Genomic DNA, 14,950 nt, shown 5'->3' on the forward strand with positions numbered 1-14,950 from the left:
TTTCCTATTACAGCTCTTAAAATCCCCTCTACGTACTAAAGTTTAAAGCTTCCCAATTGCGGCAAAGATATCTATATATAACATCTGTTTTCATCAACTCTGGTTAACTTTAATTTCAACATTAATTAAGCAGCAAAGGAGACATGTGATCTGAACTAAACCGGCCACAGCCTTACAGGGAGCCATTGTCAGACATAATCTTGTTTTAATAATTGTTGTAAGCCAAAGGTAGTAGGTTACAGGTTACAGAACCTGATCTTTGACAGTTCATGGAATAGGTGGTGTGAAATAACGTATAGAGAAACTTAGAGCAGATACAGAGGAAGGTTATGAAGCCATGCAAACTCACTAAACAGATAGTTGCACTGCCAAGATAATACGAGAGATGTTATTTTCTCTTGTTTCAGTTGATGTGCAACAAACGCTAGCACTGACTGTAAACAAGCTTCGACAAAGCTTTAACAAACTACAGTCGTTACGGACGAAGGTTCACTCACATTAAACACTACTCTTTTGTTTAAAACGTCGTATTCACGAAGCTGCAACATTATCAGAGTTAATGCCCACAGCCCCCCCCCCCCCCCCCCCAAAATAAGTTGGAAACATTTAAGACGTCTAACGGTTATTAGCAGTGCGACCCGACAGTCACCTGCTGACAGCTCCCGTTGCTCCCTCCTGACAGCGCTTATGTCGTAAAATCCCAGGGTTTCTGGCAGTTCCGGGGTTATGCCGATTTTACCCGACTTGTGCAAGCCCTCCCATGGTCTTTTTTGCCTTTTCTTCAGCTCAATTTCGGCTTCTTTCTCCTCTGACAGCTCGGTCCCCGACTGGTCCGCCATCTTTACTTTGCCCGCCGTGTCGCCCTGCGCAACGTCATCGCGGTGTAGCTAACAATGTGCGACGTCACGGTGATAAAGGTAGTTTCAACATTTTTTTAAAAACATATTTTTGAATTTTTTTTTTATTGGCATTAATATTTAAATATTTACTTTTCCGGTGATTCTCCGTTTAATTTAATCTAAAATGTACACAAATCTGCCATTTGTTTCCTTATTTGTTCTTTACAAAATACGATTTTAAAAATAAAGTTTTTGGAAACACCTTGATTACCTGGTTGGGAAAATGGTTTCCCAATATGTTTCTGTGGACCAACTAGTCACACTGATCTAATGGGGCTTTTTATTTTATTTCAACAACAAGATAAGAAGAAAAAACGAGCTTAATAATAATAATAATAATAATAATAATAATGATAATAATAATAATAATAATAAATTAACTCTTTATATAAAGAACGTAAATGTATTCGCTTGTTGTATACATACACATAGTGGTATTTTTAAAAAATATTTTAAAATATATTTTTCCCGGCATCACAACTTTTTCTTAAATAAACGCATATGCTGTTAGGAAATAAACAAAATGAAATATTGTTAAAGACTTTCCAGTGAAAGAGGAAAAATATTGTGTTATATTATCTTATACTATGTACTTTCTACAGTAATGTCGTATAGAGAACGATAATAAAGAAAAGTTAATTGAGTATTTTGCAGTACCCAATATCCTCCACTTGGTGTCCCCAAAGTTCCATGAAATCTTCTTGAATTTAAAGTCTACCCAACAACAGTACTGAGGCGTCTTCCCGCTGATTTATATATACAAGTTTCGTACGTATATCGACAGGTTATAGTTCAGGTTTGAGGTCGTTCTGAGTATATTCAGGTATATTTTGTTGACGTTACTCAGGTGCGGTCATCTACATTTTAATATTTTAATAAAACCTAAAAGGATATCCCAGAATAAATAGACTAAATCTCCAGTGTTTAAAATGCTGCTATACATAACGCCTACGTTCATGCACTTCTTGAACATATACCTGACATTTAGCTGCTGATCCAGCAAGTAAAGAATGTCCATGTCCTTGTGGTCTTTGTGCACTCAATTTACCTTAACGGCAGTTATAATTAAAGAACAACTCTATACTATATACCTAGAGATACCTCGTCCTTAGTTATTATTCATGTACTTACATTTCCCAGAATGCATTTTAAGAGGAAGTAGTGTATGAACATGTAGTTAAGGGTCTTAATATTAACAAGGGTATGTATGAATGTATGAGGCATATGCATTTAAGTTGACCCCTCTAATGATTTGACATCTATGATCATGGTTCAACCTTAATATTTAAAATTATGCTGCACTGAATTCTGAACTTCTGCAGCAGACATCTCCCAGTATGCTCATTAAAGGTCATCAGAAAATCCATGAAGAAGGTGTTTTTGGTAGATGACAGTCATTTTCTGCTATTATATCCTATTATGGATACAGGGAATATGAAGAAGTGTGCCTTGCTTTGGGTAGTAATGAACAATAATAACAAAAACAGAGCATAAAATAATGATTATGCCGCCAAATTATGATTTCCTTTCATTTAAATGTGTAGCTGAGAATTTAACTCTACCCTCATCTTGCTGTTTTTGTCCCAAAAAAAAATTGTTTTGTGAAAAGCCCTTGAAAAAAAAAAAAGAACCTGCAATGATAATTTATCAGCTTGATCTGCTGAGTTCCTCCAATAACATATAAATACATCTTTTTAATAATTTAGACTGATAAAGTAAGAATTCGACCCCTAAAAAAATCAGACTGGAAAAGTCTGGCTCCATGCACACATCAAGCATAATCAAACCAAATTCAACTACTTTGTAAGCACGGTTTATTGGCACACATAATGGTAAAGCATACATACCAGACATCAGATATGACACTGAACACCTCTGCTATATAATGTACAAATGGTGTCTAATAATACTAGGCGCAAACATATTTAGAAACGTGTTAGCTTCCTTACAAATGCACAAATAAATACCCATAAGATCCAATTGTATAAAGACATCCATCATTGTCTTCTTGCCCATTTTCAAACAAAAATCCAACAAAAGAGATCAGGGATATACTGTAGTATCAATTCAATTAATGATTAAAGAACAAGTGTGAACACAAACACAGGGATCTCAAAGTGTTTCTGTCGGGTGGATGGGATTTGATCTTGTCTTTAAAATGTTAAGGTTGCCATTTTTCGGGGGGAGGGTTTCCTACAATATGTCACAGAGTACACAACGAATATGATCATGTGACTGTGTGGCTGTTATTAACATTGTGGCTTTGGTTCTCCACTAGCTAGAGAGGACATTAAGAGTTTGGTTCTGACAGAGGCAAACAGGCATCCATCCAAACCACCCAACAGAAATCTGAACCTCCTGTACAAAACAAAACAGCTGCCATGTCCAAACTGCTTTCAGTGGCTGATTTACAGTGGACAAAATAGATTCCACCTCTATTTACAGAGCTACAAACCTTGTAACAGTGTTCCCAAACTGATGAACCCAAAAGGAAAATCCAACGGATGAGTTTTATAAAGCACATAGATCAAACAAAAAAATAAAATTCCTATAAAATCATGCAGGAAAAGGCTTTAGTATCAGTTTGGGAGTAGGTCGTTAAAGGGAAAGAAGTCCAATTTTCCAGGAAGAAAAAAAGAAAAGAAATCAACAATAACGCATCAACGCGTGTCGGCAAAGTTCACATACTGATCTGCAAAATTACAATGTGATTGCAAAAGGATTCTGAGAGAAGCGAAATACCAATAGACTACAAACACAATCAAACTGGTTTGCATGAAATCACAATCTGTGACGACCGCGGTAATGTGGAAAAACAATCGTAGGACACGAGTTTCCCTTGTTTCAAAAGAGTCCATAGCGGTAGAGAACTTTTATTTCCCCTTAATTGGAAATGGAAATAAACAGCAACAGCAGAAACAAACCAACAGCCGACTGAATTTCCAATAAAAATGCAATTGCCTCAAACAATATTTCATTTGTCTCCAATGTGGTTAGATGCTTCCAATGGCTCTGGTGGCCGTTAAAAAACACTTTGCCTTCTTGAGCTTGCTTATTTTTTTGAAGACATTTTGTTCGTTGTTTTTACTCTTCTTCTTTTCTCCCCACTGTCTACCATCAGCAGGATGACTTGTGACCTGGAGGTCAACCAATCACATCTGTGATATTCCACTAGATGAGAGGTTTGTAGCTGAGGGTCCAAAGAGGAGAATTTGATCCACAATTTTCCACTGCATTCTTGGAAAAAAGGAAAAAAAAAAGAAAAAGAAGAAATCCCACGCCTTGTTATTTTTACATTATAGTTGCATACAACCTGTATGCATTTCTTGTCTGTGGATATTGCTGTGCAATGCTGCCAGTTCTCAGTGTTCTCCTAGATGTTACAGTGATTCAGAAAAGAAAAAAATATCCGGGACGGACATACAGTATTTTGGCTGGACATGCCGGTGGTGAGTTTGCAGACGGGGGGGTTCTGATTCAGTACAATGTTATGAGGCATAGAAGTACTGCCCTCAGGGGAAGGGGGGAGGTTAAAAAGTCCAGTCCACATGAAGTCAAGGATCTGTTGGGCTTTTTTTCCCTCTTCTTTTGTTTTACTGCGAGGGTTGTGGCGCCGTGCTCTCGGGCTTGCTATCCTGGGCGGCGGGGGCTTTGCTGCTCCAAGGGGCGTTGTTGCCCAGAGCTGGGGAGCTATTAAAGTCGTCTTCGTCATCCAGGCCGTTGGTGGCATCGTACTGTGTGTTCTCCAGACGGGTGATCAAACGCTCATCCTCGTCCCCAAACTCGCCGCCCATCAGGGTCGGCTCGCCCACCACCATCACGTCCTTAAGAAAGAGAGAGAAGAGAGGAAGGTATATGATATTTTTTATTCTGAAAACAGAAAAACACATAACTGGTCTTTTTTTCCCCCTGGCTTTTCCAAAGGTAACAACATATTTAAACTATCCACACAGCTGGGTCACTTTATCAGTCACTTTTTAATTCTGTGCTTCCTTTCACGCCCTGAATATTCACATTACCACACAATGGGTTCACTGCTTTATATAAGCAGGGGTGCATTTTGGCTAGACCACTGTAAAATCTGTAGCTTATCCAATTGGAGTTTAAACAGGTTTATCACAGAGATAAGAGATGCATGCGTACAAATATAAAGCAACCCCTAAATACACTTACAGTACATGCAAATATTATTGCAAAAAGCCACAAAATTCACTGCATCATCCTTTCGTCAACTGTTTTATTTTTTTTATTATTGCGGTTTGTAATTTTTGTCCTCTTTTTGTTCTTCTTCTTTTTTCTTTTTATTAACTAACTCATCCATTTGTTAATTTCACTCATTTACATTCTTTAAAGCAGTCACTAACTAGTTTTGAAGTCTGGCATACAAATATAATTAACTTTTACACAGGGAGCCGTGGAATGTTTTTGGTTTTGTGCAGGACCGGCTGTATTTAGCCTTGGGGTGATTCAGAATTAATATGCTAAAGTGAGTGAGAAATCACCAGAGAAGAAATTAATGCATATCTGTTTCATCTAATTCTCAGACCAAAGCACCATCTGAATATCAAATGAACGCAGATCCACCCGAAAAGACCTTATAATAACATTTTCATTACTTCAAATAAATGATTATGTATGTTGTCTGTTTCCCATAATTAGAATTTAATCAATGACATTTTAAAACAGAGGGTTAAAAAAAAGCAAGAGGTCATAAAAATAAACAGTTAGTTGTACTCTAGACCAGACTTTATCATTGTTTTTGTTTGAAGAAGGTATGCCTGGTTGCTCTATGATGGCAGAGGTAGAGTATGTGTTTTTCTGCTTCAATTATCATCCCTTTCTTCCGATCTAAAGACAGTACATGTGTGCTCTTCTGTGTTTTTTTTTGGGACAGACGCTGGCATATCCAGTGATCCAGTTTCTCTAAGCACCCAATGCAAAGGAAACATTCCCATCCAGATAGCAGATTCCTCCAGTGCCTAAGCATCTGTACCCATCCCAATCAATACTCATCATGTAAGACATATTTCACAGAGATGGCCCTCTCACGGGGGGTCAAGAAATTAAAGGAGAAAGATTTATCTATTATCCACTGATATCGGTGACTGTTGTGATGTGAAGGAGTCCTGATGGAGAGGGATGTCCCATGTGTGAGCTTGCGTTTTGTCATGTTACTAAGTTCCTCCTCACTTTGACTAAACACAATCACTGGAGTGGAATCTGTGAATCACTGTGAATACTGATCAGTAGGTTCTGAATCAATCACAGGTTTATTTATTTGTGCATCTTTCTAAGTCTTTGTGTCTCGCTTTGGCTGCCTAAGCATCCCCTGACTGGCGAGCCCCAACAACACCCATCGTAACCTGGGAAAAAGCTGTACAGTTAAATGGAGCACATGCTTCACTGGTCATGTGTGTCAACGTTGCCCTGCTTAAGAGATCTCGCTCTCCTCAGCCATCTCCTCTGCAGCACACATACAAAGGACAAACAGTACACTGGCACACAAACCTAGATAAGCTTACTGTACAATCGCACACCTGAACATAAACACAGTCAGTCGGATGCAGATTAGTCCTGTATGTGAAGTACACAACACACACAAGCCTCTGGCTATAGACCCAAATCACACAGAGCAGAGAGCAAACACACGATCACACTCAGCACTCATTGATGTAAACATACAAATAAAACTAGACAACTTAGCACACCCTACAACTACCCACGTAAAACACACGCAATCTTTGATGGGAAGCACCAATGAGGAGAGGCAGTTTATTTATCCAAGCCATCCCCAAAACCCCCCCAGCGACCACTTCTACACCCCACTATGCCTTAATCAGGCTAATTAATTTAGGTGAGCTTTTCAACTAAATGACAATATCCACACTGATTTGTCAATTTGCATAGCTAATTAAGTCATTAGCTAAAAACGTGCTGATTGCCAACAAGCCTTGCATTCACCATCTGTTCCTGTGAGGAGGCCTGTCAACCTACCTCTGGCCAATTTTGGGCACCCCCCCCTCAAAAAAAAGAAAAAAATCCCTCCGATGATAACAGCTGGTGGCTAGTCTGAGACTGGGGAGCACTAATTGTGAGCTAATTAATAGTGTCTACTTGTCTACTCATCTCGTTAAGAGTTAGCTTTCGCAGTAGCTAAGCGGTGAGGCTTTGAATAGGCCGACTCAGGGATGAACGCCTCCCTGCTCCCTTCATTCACTGAGCAGTGTCATTACCATATTTTTACAGAGATTAGCTGTGTGGAGCGTAGAGAACATATTTGCTCCACAGGCCTCCGAAACAACAAGTGTGATTTAGATGGGATAGTGATGCCAACAACAGGATAAGAAGACACAAGTGTCCCTTAAAGCAACAAGGATAAGAACACAGCATGAAGTAAGACAATAATGTTACCCCATCCCTATTCCTTCTCTATTTAAATATAACGTGCGCTTCATGACTATATTTATTTTACCTGATGCTACATAAAAAAAGGGGGAAAAAGACCAAAGCCTTTAATTCCCTCTCAAGACTTAAGATCATTTATTATTATTAAAAACATGCATGACATAAATAAGTCACAAATATATTTTTATGTAAAAACAAACCCTTAAGTTTTTGGTTTATTATTATTATTTTCTGTGTTGGATAAATACACATTGGGTCAGTGCATGAATATAAGAAGTATTTATTATAATTAAATAGGGTCGGCCCAAGCTTTGGATTCATAGATACTTCATAGATACTTTTGAATGGCTCAGTTCACTGTGTACAAAAAGTGGAACTTATTAAACAACATGCCCAACTTCCAAATTATCAGTAAAGATACGTATAAAACACTCATCAGAGTTACTTCTGTTATGTCTCACGTCTGTGGCACTTCAAATTCCTTTCTCATTGCAGAACCTTGAATGTTATGCTCAAATTCTCTTCAGTTCCAGCTCTGTTGTTTATATACATTGGACAGACTTCACATTAAGGCTTTACAGTATTTCTTCTACAATATGCTCCCTATGTGACAATCTTACAATGAGAACTAACTGGGGATTGCTGTTTGAGAGGCCTGCTGGGCAAAGAAGGAACATGTGCGCAAAACTTAATTTAAACCACTAGAGGTCAGTGTTGCTCATTCCATGAACACACCACACCAACACGCCACCACCTTCCTTCCCCCACACCTCCTCTTCTCCAGCCGCTGGTAACCCCCCCTTCCCCTTGTGAGGGTCCACTCCTTATTGTTATTGGGCTCACGTAGGCTTGTGTTCAGCCACAAACGAACAACTTCTCAGACAAAGACAGCAGGCGCGCAACATATGTAACCAGCATGTTACCAGCCACGCTGCCAGTCTTTAAGAGGCGTGTGAATGCACGACACGAGTGGTACGGATGGTGTATGTGTGTGTGCGTCTGTGTGTGTTTATGTGTGTACGTGTGGGTGGGAAGGAGGTGGTGGGGGCAGTAGTGATGGAGTAGAGAGTGTGCATGAGAGGGAGGATGGGGTTGGGGGGGTGGAGGGTGTATACAGATATCGGTAATAATGAGAGTTGGCACAGAGCCACGCTGCCTTCTAGAGAGAAAACAATTTGCGCGTGCTTTGTGTATATGTGTGTGAGTTGTACATTATGTATGTGTGAGATGGAGGGAAGGAGGTAAAAGAGGAGAGCGAGGGCAACAAAACTAAAAAGACGGCTAACCACAGGACAGAAAATAGAGGGTCAATACAGTGTGAGTGTGTGTAGAGGTGACCCAGAGTTTGTTCCTTATACAAGAGTAAAATTAGAATAACAAGAAAAATAAGAAAAGCAGCATTAAAAAACAACAACAACCCCTGCATAAACTGAGAGGCAGCCAGTCGATCCGGCATTGAAATCATTCAACCTAATGGGATGTAAAGTTTCTACAAGTTCTATAATGTCCCTTTATTCAACCCTGTATCCTAGAAATGACTTGCATTTACTTCAAATAGTTTTTAATTAGTGAATTTGCCATTATGCAAAGCATGTTTATTGAGGACCTTTCATTTGCTTTTTTTCCTTTACAATATGCAACCGAGGAATAATACATGTCTCTACTTGTAGTTTGAAAGAACCCTTGAACTTTTTGTGGTTATATTTTGCCGACTTAAAGGTCTCGGTAAAAGTCGGAAAAAGATTACGATCTTTGTCAAATATTGAAAAAGCCAAAAGAAACACCACGTTTACTGCATGTTTACTTTATTAAAATTACACTGAAACGATTTTATTTCTGAAGTGTTTTTGTTGCTTAAACTTAACCACAGACACTCTCCAGTGTCCTGCACTTTATACACCACTTTGTGTGTAGTGCTTACATGCATGAGTTTCCGACACTGCAAAAAAACATCCCTAAGAAGCATAATAAAGATTTTTATGGTTTCTTTGGAAGCAAGCAGCAGTATATAAACATCTTTTCTGGGAGATCTGGTTGTTGTTCCGCACACGCTGTATAGAAAGGCATTAGAACCCTCAAATTTCCCATTAAGCAGTATTAGTCCTACGTACAAGACAGCCACACATTAATGCTAACCGGCGACACTTTAATGTCAATAAATTCCTTTTATGTTTGGAATTGGCGCACTCTCAACGGCACTGAAATGTGTGTTGAAAAACAATGTAGTGTGGCTACAGAACAGTAAATTGGATGCTGTAGTATAAATATAATACAGTGTGTGCATAATGAGCAGTGTATGGAATGACAGTACAGCCTCTGCAGACTCTCACAATGGCATCGAATCCTCGAGGGGAGTGCCAAGCATGTGGTGTGATACTCAGCTGTTTAAGAGGCTATTTAACCTCTAACTGTGTCAAGTGGCCTTTTATGGAAACCTGTAGCTAAATCAGGCATTCATACACAATTGTAATTAGTTTCACATAGAGTAAAGGTGTTCAAAGTTGATCTGAATGCTGTTTTCTTTTTAGGTTTTGGACATAAGTTTTATACTTACAGTGTAAAAACTATTAATTATGTGGATAGATTAAATGTATATGTAATGTAATGTGTTAATAACACATATTTGAATATGCAGCATGTTTGTAATCGGTTACATTGTTTCTTTTCATTTTAGATGCTTCTTGTTTTAACTGTATTAATTTAATTTGCAATGGCTTATCAATATTTCTGTTATTTTCCAATTACTGGTGCTTAAAGTTTATTGTTTAACAAAAAGGTGAAAAAGTTAGTAAGTCAAGTGTATGTAAAAAATAACATTGTTCTTATTGCACCTACAGTATAGTTCTATAGTATATGGATGTTGGCATCAGCTTCAGTAATCCCACATCTGCTGGACTTCAGGGATTTAAACAAGAAACCTCATTCAAAGGAGAGCAATCAGCATCCTCAAGTTTTTTCTTGGTCTGTGTTTGTTTATGTCTTCGTTACATTTATGTGAGAACAAGTGCAGCTAGCCACCAGTCCTCTGGACAGTTGTGAGTTCAGGTTCTTGCTCAAGGGCATTTCAAGCGTGGTGGCTGAGAGAGGGCAAAGTGTCACTTACCCCACCCACATTTTCCCATTTGGTCCTCATATTCAAACCTTTTTTTTTTTTCTTTTTTAAACCTCCAGGCTGCAGCCACTTGGTTGAGCAACGGGGTCAGCTGGGTCTTTTCGAACATGCGTATTCTGACATGAATAAAGTTTGCTCTGAGATACTGAATACTCGAGGAAAATTAAGTATGCAGCTACAAAACATGATACAACCCACGGCAAAAAAAAAAGAAGCAGCAGAAGAGTTTCATTCACCTTTTTTACTTGTTTTTCATAAACCTGCTCTTGTACTGTATTTTATGTATTTTCTCTTTATCTTTTGGGGCCACATGTTTTCATTCACGTCCCACAGGGTTTCTTTGTCTCAGAACCGAGACTTTAGTTCCTTTGTTACCCTCATTTGCGCAAATAATCTAAGCCTAATAGCTGCACTAGCATTCGGAATTTCCTGTTTGTAACCCTCTAAACTTGCATGTGGAGACTTAGCAAAAAAGAAAAAAAAAAAAAAAGAGGAGGGAAAGTGGAGCTGATGCTTACAGGTACCTGACTGGAGAGGCTGAAGTTGGTGGCGGGGCTGCGTTTCTTGCTTGCAGTGGTGCCCACACTGCTATTGGCGCTGCTGGCTGAGTTCTTCCGTTTCCTCCTCTTCGTGGTTGTCTGTCGGGCAGGCTCAGCTTTGGCGCGACCAGCAAAGAGAAACAGAGGCCATGCCAAGAACATAATGCATACAGACGGAGACAAGGTGTAGGGGTGTGCGCAGTATGCAGTGTGCATGTATATATGTGTGTGGGGTCAAACAGTAGACGCTTTGACTGTCAAAGTTGCATGCAGATGCAGAAAAACATGGACAGAAATGTTCAAAAGGCCTGAGTACATGCACGCATGCAGAAAGAACACACTCAAATTCTACAGAACCCATGCTTTGTTTTCTTCCGAGGTGAAACCACACGAGTGTTAACATCTCCCAAGACATGCACTAGTAAGAAAGAACCCCTTGTTTATTTGCATAAATGCTCAACAATGGACCCTGATGCTCATCGTAATGTAAATTTGTTAATGATTTCGGCACAGCACCGACTGTGGTGTTCCTCAATAGCACGAACCAGATTAAAACTGCTCTAGTGAGGCAGAAAGCCCATCTGTGTTTGTCTCACTAAATATGCTTTTATGTATGCATTCTTGCACATTCATCTGAATTGCTGAGCACGAGTGTGTATAGTTTTAATCACTCTGTTTTAGAATGGTTTAACATGCATCATCTAACCTGTATCTTTTTTTTTTATCATTCAGTACAGGTATGAGGACTATTTTATTGGCATGCAGTTGAGCATCCATGAAAAACTTGCACACAAAAATGTATTTCAGTGCATCCCGGTGAGCACCAGGGTGCTGCTTTCTTGTAAGGCTGCAGACAATTGACAATGTAAGAGAGAAGATACCTTTTTTGTGATTTGTGGGAAATATTTCCGTTTTGAAGTTCTGTGGGTGTCCAGCTGAAACCGGAGCCAAAATCAGTTTTATTTTACTCAGAAAGTTGGATAATTTCTTAAACAACTGAAGACAAAAGAAGACCAGACCAGAGACGACGACACAGAAAAGGGAGAGAAATAACTGAACATTCAATGCTACACAGATGCTATTGAACACCACTGTGCAAACTAAATGAAATATATTATTCTACTAATGAGCCATACATGAGTCCTGAAAGTGCAATTAAATTATTAAACTGTTATTATTAAAAAAGATATAAAGCACTGGCACAGGTTAAATAGAGATCTTAGTGTTTCTAGTATTAACAAAATAATTTATGTAGTGCATAATTTATGAATACAAGATTTTGCAAATCCTGCCAACATTTGTTAGAAAACATTATTCCTTTTAATCTCAAGAGAGAGAAGAAAACACTGCTATGATCTTCAAACAGATGTCTGAAAATGAAATACATTTTTTGAGGTTCTTACTAATCACACCAAGGGAGATGCTTTCATATTCAGTTATAACAACCAGCGACTCATGATACAAACAAAACTGAAACTATAAATCAGAGGCAAAACAAGAGGAATTTTTATCAGTCTGTCTTCTCTTTTGATTCCTGACTTTGACAGACGTGTGTGCAAAAAAAAGAAAAGAAAAGCGGGCCCATTGTCAGAGACAATCATTTCTGTTATCCGACTGGTTTCCTCCGATGCTGAACCAGTGACGCACTAAAATCGCTTCCATTTCCACCAAAAGGACTTATCAGAGCATAAATGCGCCTGTGGCTTCCTTCCTGGCTAAATCCCAACCAGTTTCCAAGCTGGAGAAGAATTGCAGGAAAAGGAGAATAACATGCAACCAATAAGGAAAACCCCAATTCCAGCTAAACTGCAAAGATCAGGCAACTGTGATGTCAAAATAAAGACAGATGGTGAAACGGACTGAGAGGAGCCCTGACCTCAAGGAAGAATCAGACTTAATTTTTACACGGCGGTTCAGAGCCAGCACTCCCACGTAAATGCTACCAAACCAAATAACACAATAAACATACATAAATAAATCTATTTATTATATGATGAATCTTTAGCAGCCACGGGGGATTTCATATTAAGCTGTATTTTTATACCATGAGCACAATTAACTATCAATACAGGAGTCTGTTTTTTTCCCCTAAGACTTTATATTCATAAACTGCCCTGTTTTTTTTTTCCCTCTCTGGTTTTTTCTTTTCTTTGAAGAACGTCGTCGACGCTGGGGAGCCGCTGGCCAGGGAGCTGGATCTACTAGTTTGATTACACCCAGCACTCTTAATTAAAGTTACACAGGTCTGAGTCAAAGGCTTTTTGACTGGTGTTGGTTTTTAAAGACATCTCGTCACGCCTCGCTAAGCATTGCTGTAATTTGCAGCCACTCCGATGTGTCCAAAAAAAAAAAAAAAAAAAAAAACCTCGGCTTACTCCTTCTCTCCAGCTTAAGAACCACACAGCCAATTTAAGCCTGGTACTTTTCAGAAACCACCCTGCAAACATCAATCATAGAAAGCTAAGAGGCTCGTTAAGATTGGCAAGGCTGAGATTCAAGAGGCAACCCTGAATTCTGATTAATTTCATATACCTGACAGGCAAAACATATTTAAGGGATTAAGACATATAATGGCAAATTTGGGAACATAAATGATGCAATGAAAACACATTCTGAGTGAAAATATTCATATTCCAACACAGAGAGTGACGGGCTGGAATTAAAAGCTGTTAAAAGGATAGCAAGAATCTTAAAAGCTCAGTAGAGGAAACAATTAGATCTTGGGCCTGGATCTGAACATTTAAGAAGATGTTGTCATTATCCAATCTAGTTAATGCCACTTGGAACATCAAATGTTCACTTTCAATTAATTATTATTACATGAACTGCAAAGTAAAACAGCTTTAACTGAAAACACATTCTTCTAAATCTGTGTATAAAGTAATGGGTAGTTACCTGGTGGGGCTACCATTCTCTGCCATTTTTGGAATAGGCATGTCTTGAGACAGTCCCGGGGGCTGAGGTTGTAGGTCTTGTGCCTTGACATGAGCTCCTGCATGGGCTCCAGGATGACACACAACTGCAAACACAATAGCACAAGCCACACACTTCGTTAAAGGAGACAGACACTGTCATCTTAATGCCGCTGCTGCTCTTATTAAGGTAAAAAAAAAACCATAAAAATGATGAGTTTGTTGTCTAATTAATCATGCACATACAGATTGTGAGCTATTCATTAGGCAGTAAATCTAGGTTTTATGGACACTATTAATATAGTACCTTTAGAAAACAGGTTACTATTAGAAAGTGTTTCACAGAGAAACAGAATGATGTGCAGGGTAACACTTTTTAATATAAGCAGCCTTTGTTGAGCTGTTTACAATTCATAGAAAATTCAAATTCATGCACACAAACTTGGACATGTGTTTGTCTGAGTGTTTCTGCTTTAGACACAGCCAACTCACAGACTGGCCTCATCGTTCCCACACTGTCCTCCAACAATATTCTGCTCTTAAGGAGACTTTAAGTACAGTATTCATCTAGGGGAAAACTGTAAATCTCTGGTGATATGCTGTAGGAGGAACCAGGGGTCATCTTGTCATTTTAAATACATCAGGATAAGCTTATCCAGATAACATCTGGATAGCATTACAAGTTGGTCAGCCCAACTTGTTCAGCAGCAGTAACCATCCAGATGCTTGTTGGTGTAGCTGGAGGACAGCCATTGGCCAGTCGCAGGCCTGCCTGCATTAAACCAATCACAGGAAAATACTAGGATCAAACTCCAGGCAGCTAGCCTGGTTCATATCCTCTAACTGAATAAAACAGTTCTGTTTTTCTGACTCACTTTTGTCTGTCTAGGAAAAATTGAGCATTAAACGTTCTGCAACATCCATCCATCTATTTTTTTAAACTGCTTATCAAACTTGGGGTCACAGGGAGGCTGAAAAGCAGGTAAACCCTGGTAAGGTCACCAGTCAATCACAGGGCTAACAAAGAGAGATAGAGAGCCATTCAAGCTCACGTTCACACTGACGGCCAAATTAAAATTACCA

General features: G+C 39.0%; 2 protein-coding genes across 8 annotated transcripts in view; both read right to left on the reverse strand.

Annotated features, from left to right (window-relative positions):
* tapt1a (transmembrane anterior posterior transformation 1a) overlaps nucleotides 1–876 on the reverse strand; it is a 24,460-nt gene extending 23,584 nt beyond the window's left edge. For both annotated transcript variants that reach the window (XM_005467244.4, XM_025910061.1), the window contains exon 1: nucleotides 650–876. In XM_005467244.4, coding sequence (XP_005467301.1) covers nucleotides 650–839 — 190 coding nt within the window. In that variant the 5' untranslated portion in view covers nucleotides 840–876. The remainder of the gene's footprint in view (nucleotides 1–649) is intronic.
* A 1,820-nt stretch (nucleotides 877–2,696) lies between these two features.
* The window catches only part of ldb2a (LIM domain binding 2a), a 99,618-nt gene continuing 87,364 nt past the window's right edge, over nucleotides 2,697–14,950 (reverse strand). The window contains exons 6-9 of one of the 6 annotated variants that reach the window (XM_003443346.5): nucleotides 13,851–13,974; nucleotides 11,837–11,890; nucleotides 10,941–11,071; nucleotides 2,697–4,723 (exon numbers count right to left, since the gene is read on the reverse strand). In XM_003443346.5, coding sequence (XP_003443394.1) covers nucleotides 4,493–4,723; nucleotides 10,941–11,071; nucleotides 11,837–11,890; nucleotides 13,851–13,974 — 540 coding nt within the window. In that variant the 3' untranslated portion in view covers nucleotides 2,697–4,492. Of the gene's footprint in view, nucleotides 4,724–10,934; nucleotides 11,087–11,836; nucleotides 11,891–13,850; nucleotides 13,975–14,950 lie in introns of all 6 variants that reach the window. The other 5 variants (XM_005467245.4, XM_019363957.2, XM_019363952.2 and 2 more) reach the window with 5 other exon arrangements.

The sequence above is a fragment of the Oreochromis niloticus genome, linkage group LG2, assembly GCF_001858045.2.
Source record: "Oreochromis niloticus isolate F11D_XX linkage group LG2, O_niloticus_UMD_NMBU, whole genome shotgun sequence".
In the NCBI taxonomy this organism is placed as follows: domain Eukaryota; kingdom Metazoa; phylum Chordata; class Actinopteri; order Cichliformes; family Cichlidae; genus Oreochromis; species Oreochromis niloticus.